Here is a 27,528-nt window from a genome sequence, read left to right on the forward strand (position 1 = left end):
AGGATGGAGAGCTTTCCTTCAAGAGAGACAAGCCAAGGAAAACAGATTTCTGGTTCAACAGACAAGTATGTCTCTACATCTGCGTCAATGCCTTATAAGCATCTCCCTCCCAATCATGCCTTTCTCGGTACACGTGGCCCCGGATCTTGGCCCTTTCCTCCTCACTTCTTCTTCCCCATCCCCCACTCCACCCATCCAGACTGGTGGCATGAAGAGAAGGAAGGACGAGACATGGAGGAGATATGAGATGCATTGTGATTATTATGGACTTTGAACATTTGGGCTGATACAACATACAGGAAGTACCACAGTCATGTCAACATTGATCCAGTTTCCCTCTGAGCTCCTTCAGGGCTGCCCCTACCCTTTTATACTTTTCTAGACTATAGCAATGTGGCTTTTTCAGTGTTGCAATGCCCTTCAGGTTGGAGAGATCACTATCAGGTCCAGATGTACACCCAAGGGATAGGACTGACCAAGATATCTCTGGCCTCTCCGGGTTGCAGGTTTTCTAATCAAGTGGCACCTCGGCAATCTCTGCGCATCTGGTTTCAGGTGTCACCAGGCTTCTTGGGATCTACACTGGTGTCTTAGGCCCCTCCCAGCATGGTGCCCGAACATGAGGAAAAGTTTCTGATCAGTTCCTACACACTGGGAAGCCACACTTGCAGCAGTGGTGTTGCTGGGGAAGGGCAGAGAACTCAGACCAGAGGAGTTAGGGGTCTGCATAGCCAATGCTGAGAAGTGGGAGGGGGAGAGTAAACAGGGAAGTGGGTTGTCCTTGGGACAGCTGGTTCTTTTGGATATAGATGATCATGGGCTGGAGCTCCAAAAAAAGAACAAAATACTTGCTCCCCGTCAGTCTCCTCTGGGCCTCCCCCTATCTCAGGTTCGGAAAGTCTTTTGCATCATGCTCCCCTAGCTCAGCTGGATGAGAGGTGGAGGCTGTAGCCTGAGCCTATGGTGGTGGGAAGTTCCTAATACACCCTGGTTTCCCATCCAGCTAAATGCGAAGAGCTTGAACAATGGGAGCAGGTCTCTTAGAGGATGGGCACTGGGAGGGCTTTTTTTTTTTTCTCCCCACTGCCTCACTCCTTGCCTATATAGCAGCACAATGGGGCTCTGTGGACAGAATTCAGAATCTATTCTAACCTGTCCTGTAGTGTCCAATTTCCAAGCCCTTACCAAAGAAGTCTGGACAAACAGGGACAACCGGACCTCATACTTCTGTAGAGAAAAGGAGCCCTGTCCCCTTCAAACCAGATGCCCAAATGGTTTCTGGACAAAGGTTAGCTGTGGAAGGATGACCATTTAACCCCAGAGGCATAGAACTCCAACCCTGTAGGCCAGGAACCTGCTGAGCCCCCATCCTTCTCCTCATCTGACTTGTCACTTTCATCCTCGCCACTGGATGCCCCATAGGTTGTCCCCCGTGAGTGAGCAAGGTCCTGCTGGGGTTGCCCCTGCCCTTCCTCCTCTGCATCCCCCTCCTCTTCTTTCCGCTTCTCTGCTACCAGCTCACGATAGCAAAGGCCACAGACTCGAAGGGGCTTGGATGAAAGGCGGGGCATGAGGAAGCGTTCTCGGGAGCAGTCCCCACAGACTACGAAGCCACACTTGCGACAGTGATGCCGCCGGGTGAGGGCGGAGAACTTGGTGTGGGTGCAGCGCATGCAGATGTCTGTGGCTTTGTCTGGTATCCAGGGGGCAGCATGCTCGGTGATGGGAGGGAGACCTGTGGCCTGCAACTGGCGCCTCACACATTCCTCGATGTGCCTGATCCACTCTTCACGCTCCGTCACGGAGGCAGCTGCCACCACAAATGACTTCTTGGACGTCTTGATCATCCAGCGGTTCTTGGCATTCCAGGTGTTGGGGAGGGTCTCCAGGGTTACCTCCTCAAGAGGGATGATGTGCTGGCTGCTATACTTGCGTTTGTTGATCACGATGCTGCCATAGACCAGAATGTCGTTAAAAAGGAAGAAGATTCGTGGCTTGGCTTTCTTGCGGCACTCTTTAGTCAGGATGCCCTCACCAAGGAGCACCCGGCCTGGTAATGCCAGAGGCTGCCCTGATGCTCCAAAGCAACTCTCCACGGCTGCGATTCTCTGGCTGTTGATTTCTGTGTTCACCAGGTGGTCTACCATTTTGTCAATCTTCCCTAAGCATAGGTGAAGAAAATAAGAAAAAAAACCTAGTCAGTATTGTAGCTATAGCCTGGGTACCATGTCAGCGTCAATGCAAACAATCAGTCCACAAGCATTTATTGAATACCTATAATGTGTCAGGCACTGTCCCAGATACCAGCATGAATGCTGAATGAGTTCTCACTGGGTATAGAACACCACTTCCAGGATGCCTTCAGTGGTTAGCTCATTTGAGCATGATGGTACCATATGACTCTCTAGGGGGTACTTCATTCATTCAACAGTCGTTTAGTTAGCACCCACCACTTCCAAAGCCACATGCAAGGTAGAGGACACGATGATGTAAAAGCTACTTGAGTAGGACTGCTGGTACCCAAAGCCATTCATTCATCCACTCACACGTTCAGTATATTTAACTATTTTATTTGAGTTAAATTTGTCTTTCGACCTGGATTGTAAACCCTCTGAGAGTGTACACTTCTGTGTACACTTTATATATGTAGTTGAATATACATAGCTATTTGTATGTTGTCTTCCCATTAGAATGCAAGCTCCTCAAAGAAAGAGATCATACTATTTATTTGCCTTATTTTGTATCCCCTGCATGTAGCACAGTGCCTGGCATATAGCAAACATTTAATAAATGCTTGTTGACTGAATGTATCAACACTGGAGATACAGAATTACAAAAGACATCAAAAGCCATCCAGCTGAAACAATGAGCAACTTTAGCAAAGCTGCAGGATGTAAACTCACATAGATCATCAGCATCATTACCAACAAAGTCCAGCAGAAAGAGATAGAAAGAGAAATTCCATTTAAAATAACTGTAATGTAATCCTTGGGAGTCTACATGCCAAAACCAACCCAGGAACTGTATGGACACAATGACAAAACACTTTTCACACAAATGAAGGCAGATTTGAACTGGAGAAATATTAATTGCTCATGGGTAGGCTAAACAAATATAATAGAAATGATAGTTCTATCTAAATTAATTTACTTTTTTAGTGCCATACCAATCAAACTACCAAAGAATTATTTTATAGACCTAGAAAAAATAATAACAATATTCATCTGGAAGCACAAAAGATCAAGAATACCAAGGGAATCAATGAAAAAAATGTGGAAGAAGATGATACTAGCATCAGATTTCAAATATTACAAAGTGGTAATTGTTAAAACAATTTGGTACTGGCTAGGAAACAGAGTGGTGGATCAGTGGAATAAATTAGGTGCACAAAATGTAGTAGTAAATGATCATAGTAAATCTAGTGTTTGATAAACCCGAAGATCCAAGTTTTAGGGGTAAGAACTCAACATGTGACAAAGATTGCTGGGAAAACTGAAAAGCAGTTTGGCAGAAATGAGGCATAGACCAACAACTCATGCTGAATACAAGATAAGGTCAAAAGAGATAAATGAGAAATGATTTAGACATAAAGGGTGATATCACAAGTAAATGAAGGAAACATGGAAAAATGTACCTTGTCAGATCTAAGCCAAGATTAGAAGGAAAGTAGGAAACTGAGAAAATATGTTTTCAGCAAGTTTCTCTGATGGAGGCTTCATTTCTCAAATATATAGGGAACTGAACCAAATTTATAAAAATAAGAAATTTATAAATTTATAAAAATAAGAACCATTTCCCGATTGGTAAATGGTCAAAGGATATGAACAGGCAGTTTTCAGAAGAAGAAATCAAAGCTATCTATAGTCAAATGAAAAAAAATGCTCTAAATCACTATTAATTAGAGAAATGCAAATTAAGACAACTCTGAGGTACCGCCTCACCCTTATCAAATTGGCTAACATGGTAGAAAAGGAAAATGACAAATGTTGGAGGGGATATGGAAAAATTGGATCACTAATGCATTATTGGAGGAGCTGTGAATAAATCTGACCATCCTGGAAAACAATCTGGAACTATACCCAATGGGCTATCAAACTGTGCATAACCTTTGACTCAGCAATACCACTACTAGGTCGGTATCCCAAAGAGATACAGGAAAGAGGAAAAGGACCTTTATGTACAAAAATATTTATAGCAGCTTTCTTGTGGTGGCAAAGAACTAGAAATTGAGGAGAGGCCCATCAACGGGGGAATGGCTGACCAAGTTGTAGGGTGTGATTCTGATGGAATACTATTGTGCTATATGTTTTTTGGATGGTTTTAGAAAAACCTGAGAAGACTTATATGAACTGAGGCAAAGTGAAGCGAGCATAACCAGTACACAGTAACAGCAATATTGTAATGATGATGAGCTCTGAAAGATTTAGCTTCTCTGATCGATAAGTAGTATGATCCAAGACAATTCCACAGGATTCTTGAACGAGGCTATGTACCTCTAGAGAGAAAACTGATGAAGTCTGATTGCAGATTGAAGCATAATCTTTCCCTTTATTTTTCTTGCTTTTCTCTTTGCAATATGGCTGATATGTAAATATATTTTCCATGATTTCACTTGTATAATTGAAATCACATTGCTTGGTTTCTCAATGGATGGGGGAAATTAAAAAAAGAATGTCAAAAATAAATAAATAATGAAGGCCATTTAGTCTAATACATATCTGAAAAAGGATCCTATCTATAAGAAGTAGTTATCCAGCCTTTGCATGAGATGGGATTCACTACCTTTTGAGACAGTTCATTAAGCATTTGGATAGTCCTAATTGTTAGGAAACTTTTCCTTCCATCACGCCTAAATCTACCTCTCTGACAGATCTATTCTGTTTTTCATATGTCTGCTCATAGGGTGATCTGGCCTAATTGGGGCTCATGACAAGCTTTCTGCAAACTCATTTTTTCCTTCACCTTTATTTGCTGTTTTATGAGGTTAATACAATTTATAATAAGTAGAAGACATACACGGTGCCAGCCCTTGAAATGTTATGGGGAGATATTGGAGATGGAATTAAGTAGAGCCCCTTGGGGGCCAAGCAGAACACAGCTAATCCTCATCAAAAAGGTAGCCCTTCTGATACTTGAAGGCAAGCAGTGTACTCCCTTTCCCTTCTCTCTCCCCCATTCCTCTTTTCTCCAAGCTAAATATCCCCTCCAGCTGATTCTCTAATGTCCCAATCTTGAAGCCTGTCACCATCCTGGCTGCCCTCCTCTGGAGACATCCAATTTGACAAGCATTTATTAAGTACCTACTGTGTGTAAGGCACTGTGCTAAGTGCTGCATTCTAGTTATGTATGTTTGCAGAGAGAGAGAGACAGAGAGAGAGAGAGAGAGAGAGAGAGAGAGAGAGAGAGAGAGAGAGAGAGAGAACACATGTGAACATCTAAATATATACTTAATAATCTGAAGAGGGAGTGAGCAGTAATGCCTAAAAGGATCAGTATTGCCTTCCTATAGGGATTTCAAGAGGCAAAGGTGAGGAGGGAGTACAATCCAGGCATGGGGAGGGGGAAGAGCAGTCTGTGAAAGGGCATGGCGGTAAAAGATGATATGTCAGGTTTGGGGAAGAGCATAGGCCAGCATGGTTGGAATGCTGAATGTCTGGAAGGCAGTCATGTACAATAAGCCTGGAAAGGTAGGCTGAAGCCAAATTGAGAGGGATTTTAAATGTTAAGCTGAGGAATTTGTGTTCTATCCTGGAAGCACTAGGAAGCCATTGAGGATGGCTTGAGCAGGTCTGTGACATGATCTGATTTAAATCTTATGAAAATTATTTTGGCAGCTGGGCAAAGGATGGATTTGAAGTGGGAGAGATTGGAAACTGGACAGCAATCAGGTGGCTGGTGAAATAGTTCAGGTGAGAGGTGATTAGGAACTGAACTAGGCTGTGAGAATGGAGAGGAGATGGATGGAAGTAAAAATGTTATGGAAGCAGAAACTTGACATGGGAGACACCTTGTTAGAGGGGTGCCTCCAAGTCTACATTTTGATCCGTTAAATCAAATGCTTTTTAAAAAATCAACAAATAATAGCTATATGAACACAATAAATAATAAATTTGCCAACTTATTGGATATGACTTAGCTAGGGTGTGCAGTGAATAGAGATCTGACCTTGGAGTCAGGAACACCTGAGCTCAAATTCTGCCTCTGACACTTAGGAGCTATATGACTCTGGGCAAGTCACTTAACCTCTCTCAGCCATAGTTCCCCACATGTAAAATGGGGATAAATAATAGCACCTACCTTACAAAGCTATTATAAAGATAAAACAAACTTTAATGGTTGTCATTGTTATCGTTACTACTAGTGTGGGAAAGAGAGCTGAGGAACAGGCTAAGCTTTCCAAACCCTGTTGACCAGGAGAATGGTGATGCTTTCCATAGAAATAGGGAAGTTTGGAGGAGATTCAATTTGAGGGAAAATATGCTAAGTTTTCTTTTGGATATGGTGAGTTTGAAATACCTATGAGACATGCAGCTGGAGATGCTCAGAAGGGGGCAGAACACAGGATAACGTAGGACCAGGAGGAGAGAGGCTGCGGCTCTCTATACAGAGCTAGGAGTCATCCTCATGGAGATGGGCATTGAACACATGGGAACAGATTTGAGCACCAAGACAGGGAATGTGGAAAAAGAGGAAAGGTGGGGGATGCCCACTGTTACCAATATCCTCCCTTCTTAGAATGTGGTACCCAGAACTGAACACAGTGCTCCATCTGGGATCTGACTGAGGCAGGGTACATAGTGAATAGAATCTCCCCGGTCTTGGACACAATGTTTCCCTTCATGTGGCCTAAGATTGCACAAACTTTTTTTTTTTTTTTTGGTGGCCAGACAAACCATTGACTTATGCTGAGCTTTCAACTCTCTCAAAACCTGTATTGTTTTTCAGATGAATTTCTTTCTGACCTTGCCTCCTCCATCTTGTACTTGGGTTAAAAAATAGCTAACTTAGCAAGTAGAAGACAGCCTTACTCCAGTTCATCTCAGCGATCTCCCTAGTACACTTTACGGCAAGGACGACTTGTGCCCTACCTATTATTCATTGTATTACCTCATAGACATCAAGTAATGGTGGAGAGAAAAACGAATTTGCAGAAAGCTTGTCAAGAGACCCGATTAGGCAGATGATCCTAAGAGCATTTAAAGACATAACTATAAGGAGGAGAACAGACAAATGGAAAATGTCAACATTTCTATGAGAAACTATGAAACACTTTTCTTCGTTAATGGAAAAGGAACAACCACTTTTTTGGATGGTAACATTTCAGGCCCCAATGTGCCATATTAGGAAGTGGAAATGGCACCACAGAAAGGAAAAACAGCTAGACCTATCATACTTGGAAAAAATCTGTGCCAGAGGCACCATGTCTGAGGGGTGCTGAAGAAATCTCAAGATAGCTAAGAGAGGAGAAAATGATAAACAACTGGAAGAAAAACCATAGATGGCTTTATTCTCTCAATTTAAGAAAAAAAAAGTGTATCAAGAGAATACCAGTAAATTGTTAAAGTATGCCTACTCCTCATCTCTATAAAATTTTTATGAGAATAATATGAACACATTTTGAAGGTATCAATGATGAAACTATGAGAAGGAAACAAGAAAGCTTTCATACCATTTTCTCCAGCAGACCACATTTTTACAGTTTTGCAATTTGAAGAAAGGTTTACACTGCTGACTGAAAGGTGCAGAGAAAACAACATTCTACTGTGTTTTTTGTTTGTTTAGTCTTGAAAAAGCATTTAACTTGGTAGGAAAAAATCTAGTCTTATAGGCACTCCTCCAACACGATGTCTCCCCTGCATAAGTTAAGCTCATATGAGATTTCTTGCCAGATGTAGCCAAAGAAGTAACTATGCAACAGTTCTCTAAATATCAATATCAATACAATCAGTATTTCAATGGGATCTATGGCCTTGATGATATGGATATTTCCTCCATCCCTGCAGACCCAGATACAAGGATCCTGCCATCTGGCCACCCAGACCAGCTGTTGCCACTAGATCACTGGGACTGGCCCAGGTGGTGAACCTTCCTCTTCCATCCCCCACCCATTAGAGCATACTCCCTCTTGTTGCTGGAGTGGGTGGGGGGAATTGAAAGCTACCCAGAAAAACACCTTCTTTCCTTGATTGCATATTCTGATTCCTCACCCTCATCTACTTCACCCCTCCCCCTCCCTTGTCCCCATCCCCTTCCATCACACCCTCTGAAATCCATTTCATTATTAACAAACCTCCCTTCAGATCAGACTTCTTCCTTCTAGCTCCTTCCATCTTTCTGCCATCACAGAAACTTGGCTCCTCCCAGGAACACTGCATCTCTGGCCACTGTCTCCCAATACTGGGTTCAACTTCTCTGATTCTCCTCCCCCACAACACTCTGAGTCACATGGAAAAATAGACAAACTCCTTGCTCCTCCAGCAACTTCCAGACCCATCCCCTTCAGCCATTACTCAACCACCTCTCCTGCTTGGAGTTTCATTCTTTCTAGCTAACTCATCCTGGCAAGATCCAGGTGGTGGTTATCTTTTGGCCCATAGGTCATTCCCTCTTGGTTCCAAGCTGTTTAGTTCCTAGCTCACAGTCTTTGTTTACTTTCCAACCCCTGACCTTATGCTTAGGGCTTTAAATATACTTGTTGATGTCCCTCCAAGCACCCTGATTTCCCAGTTCATCAACTTCCCTAACTCCCATAAACTGCACCTTTATTACACTTCAGTCTCACTAGAGGAAAGGGGAGGGGTATTCTTCATCTCAGCACACACAAATGCTATTCCTCCACCATGCAGAACCTCTCCTAAATCTATTCCTTATCTTCACTTCAACCTCCAGTCACTCTATTTGTTCTGGCTTTCCCTGTCTATCACCCCTGTTCTGGCCTCACTTTTTTCTTTTTGCAACTTTGACATTATAGTTAACCATTTTAACCTTATACTCCTGTCCACCCTTATAGTCCTGGACTCATAAGCGATCAATCAATAAGCATTTATTAATCACCTACTATGTGCCAAATACTATACTAAGTGCTGGGGATACAAAAAGAGACAAAAGACAGTCCCTGACCTCAAGAAGCTTACAGTCTAATGGAGGAGAAAACATACAGGAACCTATGTACAAAGTAAGCTACATAAACAGAAATAATTAACAGAGGGAAGGCACTAGAATTAAGAGGGGTTAGGGAAGGCTTCCTGTAGAGGGTAGGATTTTAATTGGGACTTAAAAGAAGCTGGGGAGATCAGTAATCAGAGCAGAGGAGGGAGAGCTTTCCAAGCACCAGGGATATCCCATCACCATTTATCCCTTCTAAACCCCAAACCTGGATTACATCTACCATCCTGTTTCTCTAATCCCAATCATATATTACTGAACATCATATGGCTGGAAGAAGTCACAGAACTGCCAGGCATTGTAACACATGCCTGTAATCTCTGACACCAGGGAGGCTGAGGCTGGTGGATTGCTTGAGTTGGGGAGTTCTGAGTCGGGGCCAAAGCTAAACAGGTGTCCTCACTAAGTCTGGAACCAATATGGTGAACCTCTGGAAGCAGAGGCCACTAGCTTTTCTAAGGAGTGGGTAAACCAGTCCAGGCTGGAAACAGAGCATCTTAGTTAAAACTTCTATGCCAATTAGTACTGAAGTCAGGCCTGTGAGTGGCCACTGCACTTTCCACATGGAAGAGATAAGGAGACCTAGTCTCCCCCCACCAAAAAGTCACATAACTGTGCTGAGTCTACTACCAATTGATGTGACTTAATGTCCAGATACATCCTATCCTTTAACTCTTGCCTGATTGATGATTTCACTTCTCATAGTATCTGTTTCAAACCCTCTCTTTTCTCTTTGAGCCATCTACCCCACTTCATCCCCTTCCTTTCAGAGGACTTCATCTCCTACTTTAATGAGAAACTCGAAGTAGTCATGAACTTTGCCCTCTTCCCAATTCTATTCCTCAAACCCTCTCAACATTATCCCTATTCTCTTCTGCTTTGCACCAATCTCAGAGGAAGATGTGACCCTTTCCTTGGAGTCAACGCTTTTACTTATGCCCTTGGTCCCATCACCTCCCATCTTGTCCATAAACACATCACTTTGATCCTCCCTTTCTCCAATATTTAGTTTCCTTTTATTCAATGGCTCCATCTCTGTTGCTTATGAACATACCCAAATTTCTCTCATTCTTAAAAAACATAGCCCTTCACTTGATGCTACATGCCTCTCCCCCATCTGGCTATCATTTTATCTTTCTCCTTCCTTTCACAGCCAAATTCTTAGAAAAAGCTACCTACATTCATTGCCTCGATGTCATCCCCTCCCAATGCCTTGCAATTTAGTTCTGACTGGACCACTCAACTACAACTGTCCATTCTCTCTTAATAGCTAAAATCAGTGGCTCCTTTTTTGTTTTTACAGTTCTTATCTCCTTAACCTCACTAAAGCTGACACTTTTCTTGGACACTCTCTCTTCTCTTTGTTTTCATGCCACTGTTTTCTCCTGGTTCTCCTATATGCCTGCCCCTTCTTAGTCTTCTTTGCTGGATACATTCATAAATACAGCATAAATATAAGGTGAACAAACATGGATACTATTTTGTAAAAATAGTGGGGCACTAGAGTGGATCAGGGAAAGCTTCAACGCAGAAGATGGTGTTTGACCTGTATCTGAAAGGAATAAAAGGGACTCTGTGAAGCAGATGTGAAGAGACAGTGCACCCCAGGAACATGGGATGGGCAGAGCAAAGGACCAGATATGAGAGATGGAATGTTATGTGCAAGGAATGGAGAGAGAAAGCCAGTTTGGCCGAATCCCAGAGTAAAGGAAGGAGAATGCTATCTAAGGAGGCTGGAAAGATAGGTTGGGGCCAGATTGGGTATGGCTTTAAAAGCTAAACAGAGGAGTATCCTGAGGCAATAGGGAGCCATTAGAGCTGACTGGATCACATAGGAAGATCTGTGCCTAAGGAAAATGATTTTGACGGCAGTATGAAGGGTAGACTGTAGTGGGGAGAAACTTGAGGCCTGGAGGCCACTCCTGAAGCTGCTGCAGCAATCTAGGTGAGTGGTGAGAAGAGCCTGAACTAAGGTGGCAGCTGTGTGGACAGAAGGGGGCAGGTGCAAGAGATGCTGGGGAGGTAGAAATGGTAACATCTGAAAAGATTTGGATATATGGCATGAAGGAGAGTGAAGAGTTGATGATAACACCAAGGTTAGAAATCTGGGAGACTGGAAAAATGTACCTCAGCAGATATGGGGAGGTTTGGAAGAGAGGAGGGTTGGAGGGGAAAGCAAATGATTGTACATGGTAGGCGAGGTAGAATAAACACTAGGGAATCACTGCAAGTTTGTGAACCAGGTGACTAGAAGGGATAGGGTTAGGTGTGGGAAAGATGATCATAATATACCCTTTATGATCTTGGACACATTGAGTTTTAGGTGTCTACAAGACTTCTGGCTGGAGATGCATGGCAAGCAGTTGGTAAAGTGGGCCTAGAGCTCAGGAGAGAGACTAGGGTTGGCTATGCTGGTTTGGGAATTTGCCTAGAGGAGATAATTGGAGCTGGCATTGTGCTGATTATACCAGGCCCCAGTACACCCTAGAGCCTCTTTAAGGGATAATTTGCACAGGAAAAACCAAATGGGTGAAGAATGCCTATTGTCCACATTAAGATATGTAGTTGGATGGACCAACCATAGAGTTAGTCCATCAGGATGCATGTCTTGGACAGATACTACAGAAGTATAATTAGCTGAGACCAGAACTGAACAGAAGAAAGGAAGCTAGATTGCATTTGGTAAATTACAGTGTTTTCAATGATCCCAAGCTTCTCCTTGAAACAAAACCAACCTTTTAATCCCAATATTTTTTCCAGTGATGGATGTGAATCACGAAATGCCACAATCTCTGAAGGATAAAAAATTTGGGAGATGCAAAGGGTAATAGAGAGTCACATGGTGGGTGTAAATAGATTGCAGACTGTTGCCAGTGATGACCTGTGTGCAAGATGTTATGTAAAAGATAGCATACAGAATACATAGGATGGGATAAGGGTGTAGGCTGGTCAGTTAATGAGCACAAGGGCTGACAGAGGGATAGTCCAGTACAAATGGTATCTACATCATGTTAAAAGACCTGGAGAATGGCCTCTTATGCACTGGATGGCTCTTTTCCCTCTCCCCTGTCCCAACCATGAAGGATTTATGGGCAAATATGACTAAGAGTTATGAAGGAGGAAGGGCTAGGGATGGGTTGTAATGAGCACAAGTGGAGGAAGTACTTACATTGATGAGATGCTACAGCCATTAAACGACTGAAATAAGGAGTAACAATACTGGCAAAGATAAAAAAGGAAAATGCTGATTTTAGGAAGGAGGTGAGAGGACAGGCACACCAATCTGTCAGGAGAACTGGCTCCGCTGGTGATGGAGCTGTGAATTGGTCCAATTGTTCTGGAAATCAATTTGGGTTTAAATCCTCCCCCCCCAATCATTAAATTGTGTATCCTCTTTGGTCCAATAATAGCACTGCTAGGCATATGCACCAAGGGGATCAAAGACAGAAGGAAAGGGCCCGCATGTACCAAAATATCTATAGCAGCAAAGAACTAGAAACAATGTGGATGCCCATCCATTTGGCAATGGCTAAGCACATTATGGTATGTGAAAATAATACAAACTTACTATGCCATAAGAAATGACAAAAGGGACTGATCTGGCATGGCAAAATTTGCACGAATTGATGAGGAATGAAGTATGCACAACCAGGAGAACAATTTATACAATGATTTCAAAAATGAAAAAGAAAATTACTTTGTAAGACTTAAGAACTGTGATCAACATAATGACCAATAATGGCTCAATAATAAAGCATGCTTCCTACTTCTTGGGAAAGAGATGATGGATAGAAGTGAAGCATGATATACATTTTCAGGCACTGTCAATATGCAAATTTGTTTTTCTAGAATATACTTAAATACAAGAGACCTTTTTTGGGGGGGTAGAGGAAGGACTGTGGAAGGAGTGGGGGGGAATGCAAAAAAAAAAAGGGAAGAAAAGAAAGAAAGGTACATCAATAATACATTTAAAAAGACAGAGAGTAGAATGAAGTTCAGAAGGGGATATAGAGAAGCAGAGCAATTTTGCTACCATTATGTTAAATGACTTAAAACCTACATATAGGACCTACCCTGCATATAATTAATTAAAAACCATATGTAATAGCAATTCAGTTTCACATGGAATCCTTTCTTTCTGTTCTTTGTATAATGGAAGGTTGATGATATTTGTTAAATTCATAATAAAAAGTAATATAACATATTTCTGTAGCACTTTAAAGTTTACAAAGTATTTTACTCATAACAATGCAGTGAGGTTGGTAGTTTTATACTAGGAGACTGGCATTCAGAGAGGGAAAATGGTTTGTCCATGGCCATACAGATAATATGTAAATATGTAGCATGTGGGAGGCAAGATTTGAACCTACTGTATCCTGATTCCAACTCTAGGCTTTTTCCACTACATCAACCAATCAGTCGATTAACAAGCATTCATTAAACAACAACTCTGCACTGGACAAATGTGCTAGATGCTGGGGTGACACAAAGACAAAAAAAGTGAAAGGATCCCTACACTCAAGGAATTTACATTCTATCAATGAGCTCTTTTTCTTTTGGATCCCACTCCCCACCCCACCCCTACCCTCAAATACTTAAGGCTCAGCAAAATCTCCCCATTTGGGTTTTCATTGCCAAGACTATGAGCCACAGCCAGTTCGCCAACATTTCAATCTGGGAAATGATCTTTGGGAGCCAGTTATGTTCTAGAAAGAACTAATTTACACCTCAGGTATCCTGTGACACACAGAACAGATGAATTTGAAATAAGTTGGCTGTAAAGCAAAATTCTGTATAGCAAACCTCACTTTCTTAGAGACTTCCTTTGAAAGTGGGAGGTGAGCTCCCTGGGGGCAGTAGCAAATGCTTTCTTACCCATACTGACAGCTTATTCTACTAGGCAGTGGGTTTCCAACTTGTCAATATGTAGAGTGGGCTTAACGCCTGGAAAAGTTTTTTTTTTTTGTAAATTAAATTAAATTAATTTATTTTTAATGGGCTACATATACATATTAAAAAGTCAGAATGCAGCTAGGAAGATAGTGACCTGGCCCTCTGGCCCTAGCTTTTAAGTGCTTCCTCAGCTTTATTTACATATCCAAAAATTTTTTGGGTCCCCCCCAAAAACTACATAGGGTGATACCCACAAAGTTCTGTGGCATTCCCATGGCATAGTTTGCCGAAATGAATTTGAAAGGAAGGCAGGAAACAAGTGTTTACTAAGCAGGCACAATAACTGTGGGAGCTAGGTGATAGTATGTTCCCCATTTAATAGTTGAGGAAACTGAGACAAAGGCTAAGTGACTTCCCCAGGGTCACATAGCTAGTGTCTTGAGGATGGATTTGAACTCAGGTCTTCCTGAAACCAGGCACAGTGTGCTAGCCACTGCTCTTCTTAGCTAGGTTTGGGGGCACAGGATCCCAAATCGGAAATTAAGGAGGGTGTCTCCCCCCACCCCAAGTTAGAACATAACTAGTTCTAGAATGTACCCCCAAGGTATTTCCAACCCTAAGTCAGAGTGAGGACTTTGATAGGACTTTGGAAAGGAAAAAATGGAAGATGAAAGCAAAGGACTAGTTATCTGGGACTAATTTGCAGTCTAAAGAACTTAATGATTGGCTCAAGGAATCTCTCTGGAGGAAGGAAATGCCTGTTTTAGCCAAGGCTCTCTGAAAACAGATACACCCTTTGCTATGGGAGAAAAGCCATGGAGAATTCTTGTTTAGTCCAATAAATGGGTGTATTAAGGTTTTACTTTCTAAAAAAAATGCTAGCACTAAATAAATAAATAAATGAACAAACAAATGAATGAATAAACAAAGCAAGCAAGCAAGCAAACAAATAAATAAATGTTTTTAAAAGGCCTCTGTGCTTGAAGCTAAAAGAGTAGAAAGCAGAGGAAGAAAATAGCTCCAGAAGTTTGCCTTCTATGGCCCTGAGCCTGGCAGGGATCACAGGATCAGCAGGGAGCGATGCCAGGCATAGAATGCATGCCATATCCACATGTACCATGTAGATTCTGCACACCTGGCAGATACCTCCAACTGTGAAAGACATAGTGGGATCAGCAAGATGATTTCACCAAAAGAAACCATCAGTTCTTCCAGACTTTCCCCTCTCCAGGCCATTATGTCAGAAACATGAGTTGCTTTTTCGCTTGTGTGTCCTGGTCATATGTCTTCTCTATATGTACCTCCTCATGCATGTGTCCTGGTCACACACATTCCCTACTCTCCCTACTGATTGTATTTGTATTTGTGGAAGAACATGTCCCAGGTCAATGGGAGAATAGTTTTTTGGTTACTTTTCTTATTCCACCTCCTGACCCTGGGCATTTTCACTAGTTGTCTCTCATGCCTGGAATGCTCTCTCTCCTTATCTCTGCCTCCTGATCTTCCTCACTTCTTTCATGCCCTAGCTAAAATCCACCCTCTATGGGAAGCCTTTCCCAATTCCCTAAATTTCAGTGCTGGTTTATTTCCAAATTATCCTTTTGGTAGCTTGTTTCTACATAGTTGTTTGCATGTTGTCTCCGTCATTAGACTGTGAGCTTCTTGAGAAGATGGATTGGCTTTCACGTTTTTTTTTTTATCCTGAGCACTGGGCATTTTGTTCAGTCATTTTTTCAGTTGTGTCTGACTCTGTGACTCCATTTGGAGTTTTCTTGGCAAAGACACTGGAGTGGTTTGCCATTTCCTTCTCCAGCTCATTTTATAGATGAGGAACTAAGGCAAAGAGGGTTAAGTGACTTGCCCAGTCTCACACAACTACTAAGTGTCTGAGATGGGATTTGAACTCAGGAAGATGAGTCTTCCTGACTTTAGGTCAGGTGTCTGACTGATATTTTCTTGAAAGTCTTTGATTTGAATTATGTATTCCAGATAACTAGTAAATGAAAACACATCCATGGGGGGCTCATAAAATATGGTTATGAGTGGGTATAGATTTATAGATTATCTTGAACCTGGGATAGCCTTGTCTGTAGTGAGCTGGGGCCCCAGGTGTGCCCCTAGGTACTGCTAATCTAAATTCTTGTTGACTTATGTAAATATTAGAGGTATTAGATAAAAGTCAGGGTAGTAGATTAACTTGGAGGAAGGAAGATGTAGAATTTTTGAGGCTGGAGGTTGGAGGAGGGAGGTGAGGAGAAGGGAGAGGGAGAGAGAGAGAGAGAGACAGAGAAAGAGAGAGAGAGAGAGACAGACAGACAGACAGACAGAGAGAGAGAGAAGAGAGAAACAGAAACAGAGAGACGGAGAGAGAGAGAGACAGAGACAGAGAGAGAGAGAGAGAGACAGAGAGAGAGAGACAGAGAGGAAGAGTAGAAAGAAACCTTGCTTGTCAGTGGCCCACTTGCCTAATTTGGGTAGGAACAGACATGGCTTCTGGCTTCTGCATTCTCAGAAGTCAGTGCTAGAGAAAGGCAAGTGAGGAAATGAAAAGAAATGTGTTTTACTCAAGCTTTACCCACCATCATGACTCAGTTCCGATCTCTGAAGAGGAAGCAGGTGAACTTCCCACTCTCCTTCTCAAGCACACATACATATATACAATCTCTAGCTTGGCAAAAGACACAAGCTGTTTTCTAGCCATTGAGCAGTCACGTAGTCAAGGTTCTAAGGAAGGAGACTAGATCTGCTTCCTGATGGAGGAGGCCATGACCCCTGGGTTATGGCCTTAATCCCCACTTCCTACCCACAGATGGAGTTCACGCTGTTTCCAGAAGTCACTGGTTTTGGAATGTCCACAAATGCCAAAAATACAGATACCCTTTAAGCAACCACAACTGGTTTATCTCTGACCACCTGGACGGTGCTCCCCACAATTGACCATCTGGATCCCTGGCTGCTATTGAGTCAGACGAGGCTCACATTTGAAAAGGCAGTGTAGATTAGGGTCAAGAGCCCTGGATTTGTAGTCAAGATGCTCCAAGTTCAAACCATAACTGCTACTTTTTACCTGTGTGACCGTTCATGCTCTCTGGGTTTCAGTTTCCTGAGCTATAAAATGAGGGGACTAGATTAAATAAACTCTAAAGTCTCTTCCAGCTGTAAATCTATAAACTTATGCTACAGAGGAGTGCTCAGCGGTACCTGGCACATAGTAGATGCTTAAGAAATACTGATTGGTTGGTAGGTTGATTGAAAGCAGTGAACAGTTTTTTTTTTTAATTTTATAATCTATAACCTTCCTTTTCTCCCATTAACAAAGATGAGAATATTAATATTCCTTAAAATCATATTTCACCTCATACTTTTCGAAGTGCTTTCATGTGCCTTAGCTCAAATCTGCTTAAGCCTTCCGAATTTGAGATAGGGTGCATAAGACTCATGAAGATGTTCAGTGCTGATCCAGCCTTGTAGAATGAGACCCAACAAGTCTGACAGCTGTGATAGAATGTCTGACTTTCCAATGATGGCTGCAGAGTTCTCGGTGAAGGGCAAGACCCCACACCCTTCTCCATGACTTCCCATTGAGCTCCTGCCCAAATTACACAGGAGATGCTGTCAGTAATTAAACTGGGTGGCTACTATACTCAGCAATGGCCTCTGGATGTTATCAAGAAGGGGGTGAGGGGAGAGGAAGAGGCATGAAGTTATGGCATAGGGGGCAGAAAAACAAGCCTGGAGAGGAGATAATGACTCAGAACAAATAATGAGACAGAAGAAAATGAGTATGGAGGCTCTGACTAGGTCTAGGGTGGAGGGAAAAGGGTGAGAGGATCATAACATTTGGTCTAATTCTTTGGCAGGCCCTTCTGAAAAGGTTCTGAAGTCTCCTCGAGTTCCACAGAACAGCAGCCAGGAAGGACCATGTAGATACTGTCTTTTTTTTTTTTAAACTACTGACCAAAGGGCTACAACTTCAGGGCCAAAACAATGGGGGGAGGGGCATGGAGAGACATGGGGAGGAGTGTCTAGCTGATTATATGGGTCAAATACCAGTACAAAAGAAGTTTCAGTTTACAGATTTCAAAAGCCCCATGCAATACCTACTTATCTAAACAGTACTGGATAAAACCAAATCCCAGTACAAACAAAAGACTCCTAGAGCTAAGCATCCCGTGATGATCCCGTCCAGCCCAGTGATTTCATTGGAATAGGGAACACCCAGAAAAGGAAATTCCCTTTTTTCAATTTGAATCAGGAACTGCTGAGCAGTTTATAGTCTTAGGCAGTTACCTGGGGCACCGAGAGGTTTTAAATGACTTGCCCAGAGTCATATGGCCATCATGACTACAGCCCAAGTTTTCCTGGTGCCAAGGTTAGCCACCTGCCCCCTGCACCATACTATGGTCTTGACCTATATATTATTCCATTTTATTCTAGTACAGACTAGATACAGATTTCAAAACCATCAGTGAGTTGCTAGCCAGCTAGAGCATTTAGTAAGCACTTATGTACCAGGCACTGTGCTAAACATTGAGAAGTACAAATGCAATCAAACAAAATGGCGCCCTCGAGGAGCTTACCTTCTTATGGGGGAACTCCATACAATAGCAAGGGTGGGGATGTTAGCAGTGTGATGCCACAGCTGTTGGTGAGGACGAAGAAAGCATTTAGGGGTAAGGGTGCACAGGGAAAGAAGAAGGGGGTTGGGGAGGAGGTTCTGATGTCTATATGGAGAGAGGAGGTACCAAGTAAATATCCCCAGCACTGTTCATTCCTCAGTGCCCATTTTAAACCTTGGCCAAGTGTCTTCTGAGAGGTGGTGACATCGCTGAGTTCGAGGAGACAGTGTTGGGAGAGACATGACAATACATTGTGGAAAGTCAGGGAGATTGCTGCTAACAATTCAGCAAGAAACATCAATGCATCATGCCCTCTGTGTAAGGCACCGTGCTAAATAGCGAGAAGCCAATGTACTGCACCACCTTCTAGTTCAGTCATTTGCACATACTTCATGACTCATGTATACCTGTTTGAGGACATCAGGAGGCAGACAGAGTGTTGGCCCCACAGGGTTTTCTTTCTTGTTTTTGATGGCTTGAGTTTGCACCCTCAAAAATGTCATTCTCCCTCTGTTGTCCCAACTTGAGGTGAACCCGGTCTGCTAAGAAGCTTTATGTTGCAGATTCTCCTACCTTGTATAAAGTGAATGAGTTGTCTCAAGAGGTAGTGAGTACCCTGTCACTAGAGGTGTTCAAGTGGAGACAACAGGGAAGCCGTAGATGTGCTTCCTGTTCATGTATATGTCAGCCTCTGAGGTCTTCTTCTAACCCTGGTATTCTTATTCTGGGACAAGCTATGTGTGACTTGAAGTTTCCCTTTCCTTCAGGTCTGAGTGGCTTTCTTATATACATTTACCTAGAATAGCTATGTTCTTCTCTTAAAAGAAGAAATGAAACTCTAGGAAGAAAAAGCAACACCATCAGCCATAGGGCTGCCAGAGATAGAGGTGAACTCCTCCCCTAGTCCTGAGTGACCCTTCCAGACTCAGTGCTTACTCTGTTTCTCTGAAAGGGAAGGAACTCATCTGGGAATAGTTCAGGTAGCTACTTGTGCCAGAGACTCACCAATTGTGTTCTCTAGGTCAGAATCCAATTTCACACTCACGATGTCATGATTACCCTCATTTAAAGCCCAGCTCCGCTTCACTCAGTGGGTCTCAGTGTGTTTTGAAGATTTTTCTTCCTGGTAAATACAGCGCAGTCTGGAAAAATGGAAAGCTCTTATTTTTCCTTACCAGTGAAGTAAAATGCTATCATTTAGGGATGGAAAAGCAAAGAGCAAATTAAAAAGTCACCACTTAATTTGGGGTCTGATTGCCGCGGGATGGAAAACAATAATAATTGCTCTTTCTAGACTCTCCTCATATCACCATTTCTTAGACTGTGAGGGAGAAAGAGGCCATCTGCTGAGATGGCAACATCTGGGCATTATCGAATCTGCCTTTCCTACCAGTGAAAATCTTTGGAGTGGAGAAAAAAAATCCCACACAGTTATTAAACAAGCACCATTCAAAACAACAACTCTAACGACTCAGCAATTAATTTTCAATGGCACTTTAATATGGAGCTGAAGTCGATGGAGCAAGGTGTAGCCATGGCCTAGCTAGCCCCAAAGGTGAGTGAGCAAGAGAAGGGCAAAGGGAGCAGTAAAGGGGATGGGAATTTCCCAGGGAGCCTTAGGTAATTCTGTTGCTTCCGTCTGTTAAAAGGACTCCCCACAGGAAGGGTGGCTTAGCAACACCAATAGTGATCATCAAGGGCAAGCCTCCCCAGGGAGTAGCCAAAAGGAATTTTACAAAAATAATATTTGTAAAGTGCTTAGCACATAGTAGGTACTTAATGACTGCTCATTCCCTTCTATAGTATAGCCACCAGAGTGGGGACAGCTCCTCCTAATGATCAGAAAGGGCTTAGAGATGGAAAACCCTCTTATTTTATTTATAGATAAGGAAAGTGAGGCTGAGAGAGATTAGCTGGAGTGTTTGGCATCACACATAATAGGGCAGCAGGCCCTTATTGGGATGTGAGCCCATGGTCCTCTGAATACAAATTCATTCTTCCTACTACACCTACTGCTTCTCACATCAGTCTGGGTCATCAAATATGTGGTCAAGAATAGGCCCTCCCCACAGCTGATATAGACCTACAGACTTAGGGCAGTTTTTACAGCTTACTCTTTGTAAACTAGTCATCTCTCTCTCTCTTTCTCTCTCTCTCTCTCTCTCTGTCTCTCTCTCGGCACTTGTGCTTTGCTTCTTTTTGAGAAAAAAAGACAGAAAAATGGCATTTCCATCTCTAATCCCCCATTTAAAAAATAATTTTTGTTTTTCAGTTGTGTCTGACTCTTCGTGACCCTATTTTGAGGTTTTCTTGGTAAGGTTACTGGAGTGGTTTGCCATTTCTTTCTCTAGCTCATTTTATAGATGAGGAACTGGGGCAAACAGGGTTACGTGACTTGCCCAGGGTCACTCAGCTAGTAAGTGTCTGAGGCCGGATGTGAACTCAGAAAGAGGGGTCTTTATGATTCTAAGCCCAGTGCTCACTCCACTGCACCACTTAGCTGCCCTTTTATAATAATAGCTGGCATTTATACAGTTCCTCATGTTTTGTAACTACTTTACATTATTATCTCCTAAGTGCTTTATATTATTAACCAACTTGATTCTCACAGTAATGATGTTAGGTAGGTGTTATCATTCCCATTTTACTGAAGAAGAAAAGGAGGTTCAGAGAGTAACTTGCCCAGAGCCATGGAACTAGGGAGTATCTGAGACAGGATTCAAATGCAAGATTTTCTAACTCAGAGTCTAGCTCTGAATCCACTATGCCATGTGGTCTCTCCAAATGGCCCACATGAATTTTCCCTGGCTCCAAAAATGATGATAACTATTGAAGTAAAGAGATTTAGCTGAAACACTTCATCCTTGAGTTTCAAAACCCTCTCTAAACTGAGATACCTTGTGTGTCTCACTTACTGTTTCCCATGGCTTCCTTATAGGGCCTCTCTGCTATTGAATCCTGCCATCTCTAGGACACCATTCCAGTGTCCCCAGCTGCTGGTCCCTTCTTTCTTGAGATTACTTTCCATTTGCATGGTACATATCTTAAATGAACATAATTCATTTGTATGTTGTCTTTCTTATTAGAAAGTGAACTCTTTGAGAGCCAGGATCTTATCTTTGCTTTTCTTTTTTATCCCTGGCACTTAGCACTGTGTACCTGGCACACAGTGAGCACAATGATGCTTAATAAATGCTTCTTGACTGACTGATCTCCCTAGGCCAGTCTCCCCACTGCCTCACAAACCTATGCCTTGTTTGTTCCTACCTTCGGACCTTTGTTGATATTGCTCTTCCTGCTTGGCCCCCTTCACTTACCCAAATTCCATTCATCCTGCACAGCTCAACTCAATCAAATCCATGAAACTTGTGTATGTCGCACAATGTAAGATTCCATTCTAGTCCATCTTGGGTTGTTCCTTACTGTTTCACATATACAAATCTTAACTCTGTCGCTAGATTGTAAACTCCAAGAGGACAGGAATATGTCTTATACTTCTTTTGTATCAACTGTAGCACTTAGCCAGGGCTGGGCACTTAATTGCTGCTTCAAGTGTTTTACAAAATTAGAGAATCATGGGATTTAGAGATCAGATATCCAGATAGGGGGAGAAATTTGTCCAAAGTCATATGAGGCGACGGATCTCGGGTCTTCTGACATAAAATCTAGCATTTTTTCCACAATGTCAACTGCACTTATCACCTTCTCCCTAGGATTAGTCACCGGTGTACATATCTTACTCCCCTTACTATACTGTAAGCTCCTTGAAGGCAGGAAATAGATCTTTCATTTTTTGTTTTCTCAAAAGAGGGAATGTGCAGTACACTAAACAGGATATTCAGGTAGGCTTAAGAAGAACCACAGAGATCACCAAATACTTAATTTTTATATATGAAGGAAGTTGAGCCTCAGAGAAAGTAGTAACTTGTCTGAGGTCTAAAGCTACCATTATATCATGCCTGGTGTTCAAGTACTGTCTCTGACATCATAAGCCTCTCTGAGCCTTGGTTTCTTCATCCGAAAAACAGGGATAATAATACTTGTGCAGAGAGGCATTGTGGCCTTGTGGATAAAGACCTTGTCTCTGAGTTAAGAAGGCCTGGGTTCAATTCTTGCCCCTGATACATACATGGCTGTGTGACCCTGGGCAAGACACTTAAGGTCCTAGCACCCCAAGCAGCACTGTAAGACTCTTAAGTTGCACAGTAGAGGCTGATCTATATTGGGAGAGGGAGTTCTCTACATCAATAAGATCATAAGTCTCCTCTTTCCCTAGATAGGCATTATTAAAACCTGAAGTCCTTGGACAGACTTCAGGGGTCCTATGAACTTAGTTCGGGAAAACAAAAACAAAAGCAAAAACAAAGGTTACATCTTTATTTTTTTTTAGTATGATTGGTTTCCTTTGTAATCCTGCCTATTTTATTTTATGTATTTAAAAACATTATCCTCAGAAGGGGGATCTACAGGTTTTACCGGACAGCCAGAGGTCCATGACATTAAGAAAGGTTTGGAACCCCTGCCCTGGCTACCAAGTTCAATCCTCAAGTCCTTTCCTAGGGCCAGAGAACATTTAAAACTACTCTCCACTTGGACCTGGTGGTTCTTAATGAACGAGTCCTCCAGTACTAGGATACTGTTCTTCTTTCCCCCTGGTCTCTCATCAAGACTAGACTTGCCATGCCCCTAACAGGGCCCTGTCCCAGCTTCTTGGCCTCAGTATTCTTTCCACCCAACATAATGACCAGCTCACGGAGGGCGGTTGGCAGAGTGGGTCATATTTACTCAGCAGAACAGGACCCAAATCACAAGGTCTTGGCAGTCCCGCAGGGCTGATGTGTACAATACAATGCAATTCCAGGGGTCAGCAGGATACAACTAACTTCCCTGGCTGTTTGAGCCCAGATGGAAATCACAAGCCCTTAGCTAGCCAGCCAGTGGGAACAGCTAGAGCCAACTCTGCTCACAAACACTCAGCTTGGGCCTGAATTTTGGGTGTGGCTAATGAGCAGTAGTCACTGGGAAAGAAGCAGCTGGGACTTGGCTCTTTTGAGGAGTGAGAGGAGGGGAGAAGCACCTTTTGTTTACATCTAAGCAAGAAAAGAAGCAACAGAGTTAATTCAGGATACCCTAACTCAAATTGCCAACAATCTGGATCCAGGGGAAGTAACACGGTACAGCGCAAAGGGTTCTGGGTTTGGAGTCAGAAGAGCTGGGTTCAAATCCTGAATCTGGCACTTGCCACAGGGTGAGAACTTGGGCGAGTTATGTGTCTTCTCCAAGTGCCAATTTCTTTGTGTAAAAAAATAAAGGGTTTTGACTAGCTGGCCTTTATGGTCCCTTCCAATTTGAAATCTGTGATCCTAGTATGATGGATTGCTTCTAAAAAGTGTGAACCAAATGTAAACTATGATCATCAATGAAGAACTCTCTTCTGCCCCATGGACCCAGCCTGAGAAGCGAGTCAATGGAGTCAGTGGCCTGGAAGATGTGCAGATTTCGATGAACACAGAGTTCCTCACCGCTTCTTCCTAGGTCCTCTCTTTGTCCAATGAAAATCACAGAGTTTTCTAGAACTGGGAGGGACTTTTGAGATCACGTAGCTCAACCATCTCATTTGACTGATAAGGAAACTGAAGTGAATTTGAAAAGTGAATCAACTTGCCCAAGGTCAAAGGTAATTAGGCAGAAACTAGAATCCAAGTCTCCCAATATCCAACCTCAGGGGCTTTCCACTGCCCCACATTGAGATGATCACACCTTTTCCCTCTATCTCTCCCAGGGAACCAGGACACAGAGGTAGGGCCTTATTTATTAAGAATTCTCTTCCATCCTCTACCTGGCGGTGGTCAGCCTGCCATACCACTGGACCACAAAATGTCAGAACTTCAGATCATCTTGAATCATCCAGTTTAACTCATCCCTGAACAAGAATCTCTTCTACAAGAAACAGGACGAGTGGCCATCCAGCTTTTGCCTGATGACCTCTAGGGATAACCCATTACTTCTGCAGGCTGCTCCCTATATTTCCAGATGGTTTGAATTGTTGGGAGGTTTTCCCCCTGGCCAATCCTCAGTTCGCCCCTTTGTAACTTCTATCCGTCCATCCTCAAATGACAGCCCTTCGAATATCTGAAGATAGTTATCATGTCCCTTGTGACCTCATGCTCAATGCTAACAGGTAAGAATTTACCCCATAAAGGTCCTGGGTTTGATTTCTCTGGAAAAACCCCTAACCTCTTCTGTACTGTCCAAGCTCTGTCATTGAGCATGGTCATCCATCGGACAGTAAGCATCGATTAGGCATCTACTATGCTAGGAGCTGGAAATACAAATAGAACAATGAAATGGTTCCTACCTTCAAAGAGGTTATATTCTGCAAAGTGGGCCTGTCCTACAAAATGCTGTATGACAAGGTAATCCTACACAGGCTCTAAAAATCTACAGGTTTGGCTTTTGACAGGTGAGTAGAGGAGACTAAGCATGGGGGCAGACAGGAGCTGCCTTATGCTGTCAGCAAATCATTTGATCCACCAGATAGGTTATAGCATCACTGACTCATGGGGGAAGGAAGGACTACAATTTATATTACAAAGTGCCTAGAGATCTTAGTGGTCAAAGACTAGGCTACACATCATTGATGCTGTAACCTTCCACTTACTACCTGGGTGGGAGTCATTTTTAAGGTACTGCCCTGGAGGTGAGGAGGATAAAGAAAAGGCCCCAGTGGTCTTCCCTTGACCCTAGACTCCCATGACTCTGAAGTCGAGATAGAATTTGCATTTAACCACGCTATGACCAGAACACTTGAGATTCAAAAGCCCCCTCTACATCCCTCACTAACCAAAACTACATCTCCACTGAATGGATTACTTATCCGAAGCTAAGGTAAGGCTGTTCTTTTCAGATGTTTTTGCCCCAAAGCCTACAACTTTCCCCCAAGAGGGCCATTATTAGACCCATAGGGGTGACTTTATCTGAAAACTCATAGCTCTTTTCTGCCTCCAACTGTGACGGTGGCCTTGTTGTGACCTAACCTCTCCAAACCCTTGCGTAGGGTTGTAGTTGTGGGGACTCCACTTTACCAGCTTTTCCCAGTTTTCACATGACCCTGCCTAGTAAGTTATAGATCCAGGTCCTCTTATTCCAAATATTGTGTTTTCCCCACTATACCATATTTCCCTGTGCTAGATACTAGAGTACAATAATTACAACACAGACTACTCTCAAGGAGTTTACAATCTAATGTATGTGTCTTAGGAAAGACAAGTACATAGATAATTATGATACAAAAAGCAAGATAATTGTAAAGGAGAGGTTCAGGTTAATTGTGATGAAAGTCTGACAAAGGTTAGGAGAATCTGTTCCAGGAATCAGGATGGTGTGAGCAGAGGCCCCTGACAAGAATCAGGACAAGAACAGAAACATAGCCGAGCCCAGGTTGGCTGGAATATGGAATATGGGAAAAGGTACTAGTATGAGACAAGTCTGGGCAAGTAGATTGGAGTCTGCTTGTGGGGGGGCCCCTTAAATGTCAGGTGTTTATATTTATATAATATTTCTATTCCATGGACAATAGGGAGCCACTGAAGGTTTCAGAGAAGGGAAGTGACAAGCTCATGATAGTGCATTAAGAAGATTCACACACTGACAATGTGTGAAGGATGAATTGGAGTGGGGACAGACTAGAGATAGGAAGATGGAAGCTATTAGAATAGTGAAGAAAAGAAGGGATGAGGGTCTGAACTAGGATGGCTGCAGTGACCCTGGAGAGGAAGAGCTAATGGGAGAGCTATTATGGAAGTAGGACCACTAGGCTCGGCAAGTCATTGCACATGGAAAGAGAAGCATCGACAATGACTCTAACATCATGAGGATGGAAGGATGGTAGTGCCATGAACAGAAATGGAGAAGTTAAGGGGCAGGTAGAGTAAAAGGGGGATAGCTCAACCTGGGGAGAAACCAGAGGGAAAAGTTTGGGGGGGGACAAGGTGGGGAGCATGGGACTAGAGAGGGGTCAAGAGGGCAGGGAAGAGGGCACCGAGTGGAGGGAGGGGCTGGAGGAGTCAGAGGGTTCAGGGGGCACACTAGGGGTGTTTCCCCAGCAGGGATACAGAACCAGATCTGAGTTCAGCAGCACCAAACGGTGGCAGAGCATTTGTGGGATAGGAAGGGGGACAAAAAGTTTGCCTGGGAGTAACTCCCTAGGGGAGGATTGCAAGTGCCTGAGCCCTGGGCAGAGACCGGGGCTTTTTACCTTATAACTTCGGGATCCTGGTTGGATTGCAATGGACCAGTGCTGGCCCCGGGCTGGGCCGGGCCGGGCTGGAGACTGGGAAGCGCGGCGTCAGGAGCAGCCCCAACTCTGGGCCGGACCGTCCCAGGGTGGAACATTCAGACTCCCCAACATTCCACCCATCCCGGCTTCGCCCCCGCTTCCTAGCCAATCAGAGCCTCCCGCCGCAGTCAGTCTGCGCCCCACCCTCGCTCGCCACGCCCCTTTCAGGGAGTATCGGCCAATCGGTGCGCACAGGCCTGCCAGGGGCCTGAGTGGGGCGGGGCTAAAAGGACCTTGGGTCCATGATAATGCAGGGGAAAATTGGGCTGTTCAGGGTTCGGGGCTGCAGTCTCGGGGAACTGACTGGCTCTCTCCCCTGGTCTAGACTCAGAGTTCCTCAAATCAGGCACCCCCAGTTTCCTTTCTCTTGCCTTCAAAACCCCAAGGGCAGACGCCTAAGCTGAGTCCACCCTGGACTTTTAGCAGGCCGGGGAGCTTTTACAGGTATAACTCCTATAAACATCCCCCTTAGCTTGCCTTCATCCCTCCCCCCAGGGGGTGGGGCAAGTGTAA

The 27,528-nt window shown here is 43.4% G+C and overlaps 1 protein-coding gene across 3 annotated transcripts; it reads right to left on the reverse strand.

Moving 5' to 3' along the window:
- Nucleotides 1–237: 237 nt before the first annotated feature.
- On the reverse strand, nucleotides 238–27,086 carry PLEKHF1 (pleckstrin homology and FYVE domain containing 1). Of its 3 annotated transcripts, XM_036748275.1 has the most exons (3): nucleotides 26,935–27,086; nucleotides 19,683–19,819; nucleotides 238–2,161 (listed from the first exon to the last, which is right to left on the reverse strand). In XM_036748275.1, exon 3 carries the CDS (start codon nucleotides 2,145–2,147, stop codon nucleotides 1,290–1,292), a length of 858 nt encoding a protein of 285 aa, XP_036604170.1. In that variant the 5' UTR covers nucleotides 2,148–2,161; nucleotides 19,683–19,819; nucleotides 26,935–27,086; the 3' UTR covers nucleotides 238–1,289. The 3 variants fall into 3 exon arrangements, with proteins under 3 accessions (XP_036604170.1, XP_036604169.1, XP_036604168.1); XM_036748274.1 differs by lacking the exon at nucleotides 19,683–19,819; XM_036748273.1 differs by lacking the exons at nucleotides 19,683–19,819; nucleotides 26,935–27,086 and adding an exon at nucleotides 8,291–8,368.
- Nucleotides 27,087–27,528: the final 442 nt, after the last annotated feature.

The sequence above is a fragment of the Trichosurus vulpecula genome, chromosome 3, assembly GCF_011100635.1.
Source record: "Trichosurus vulpecula isolate mTriVul1 chromosome 3, mTriVul1.pri, whole genome shotgun sequence".
In the NCBI taxonomy this organism is placed as follows: Eukaryota; Metazoa; Chordata; class Mammalia; order Diprotodontia; family Phalangeridae; genus Trichosurus; species Trichosurus vulpecula.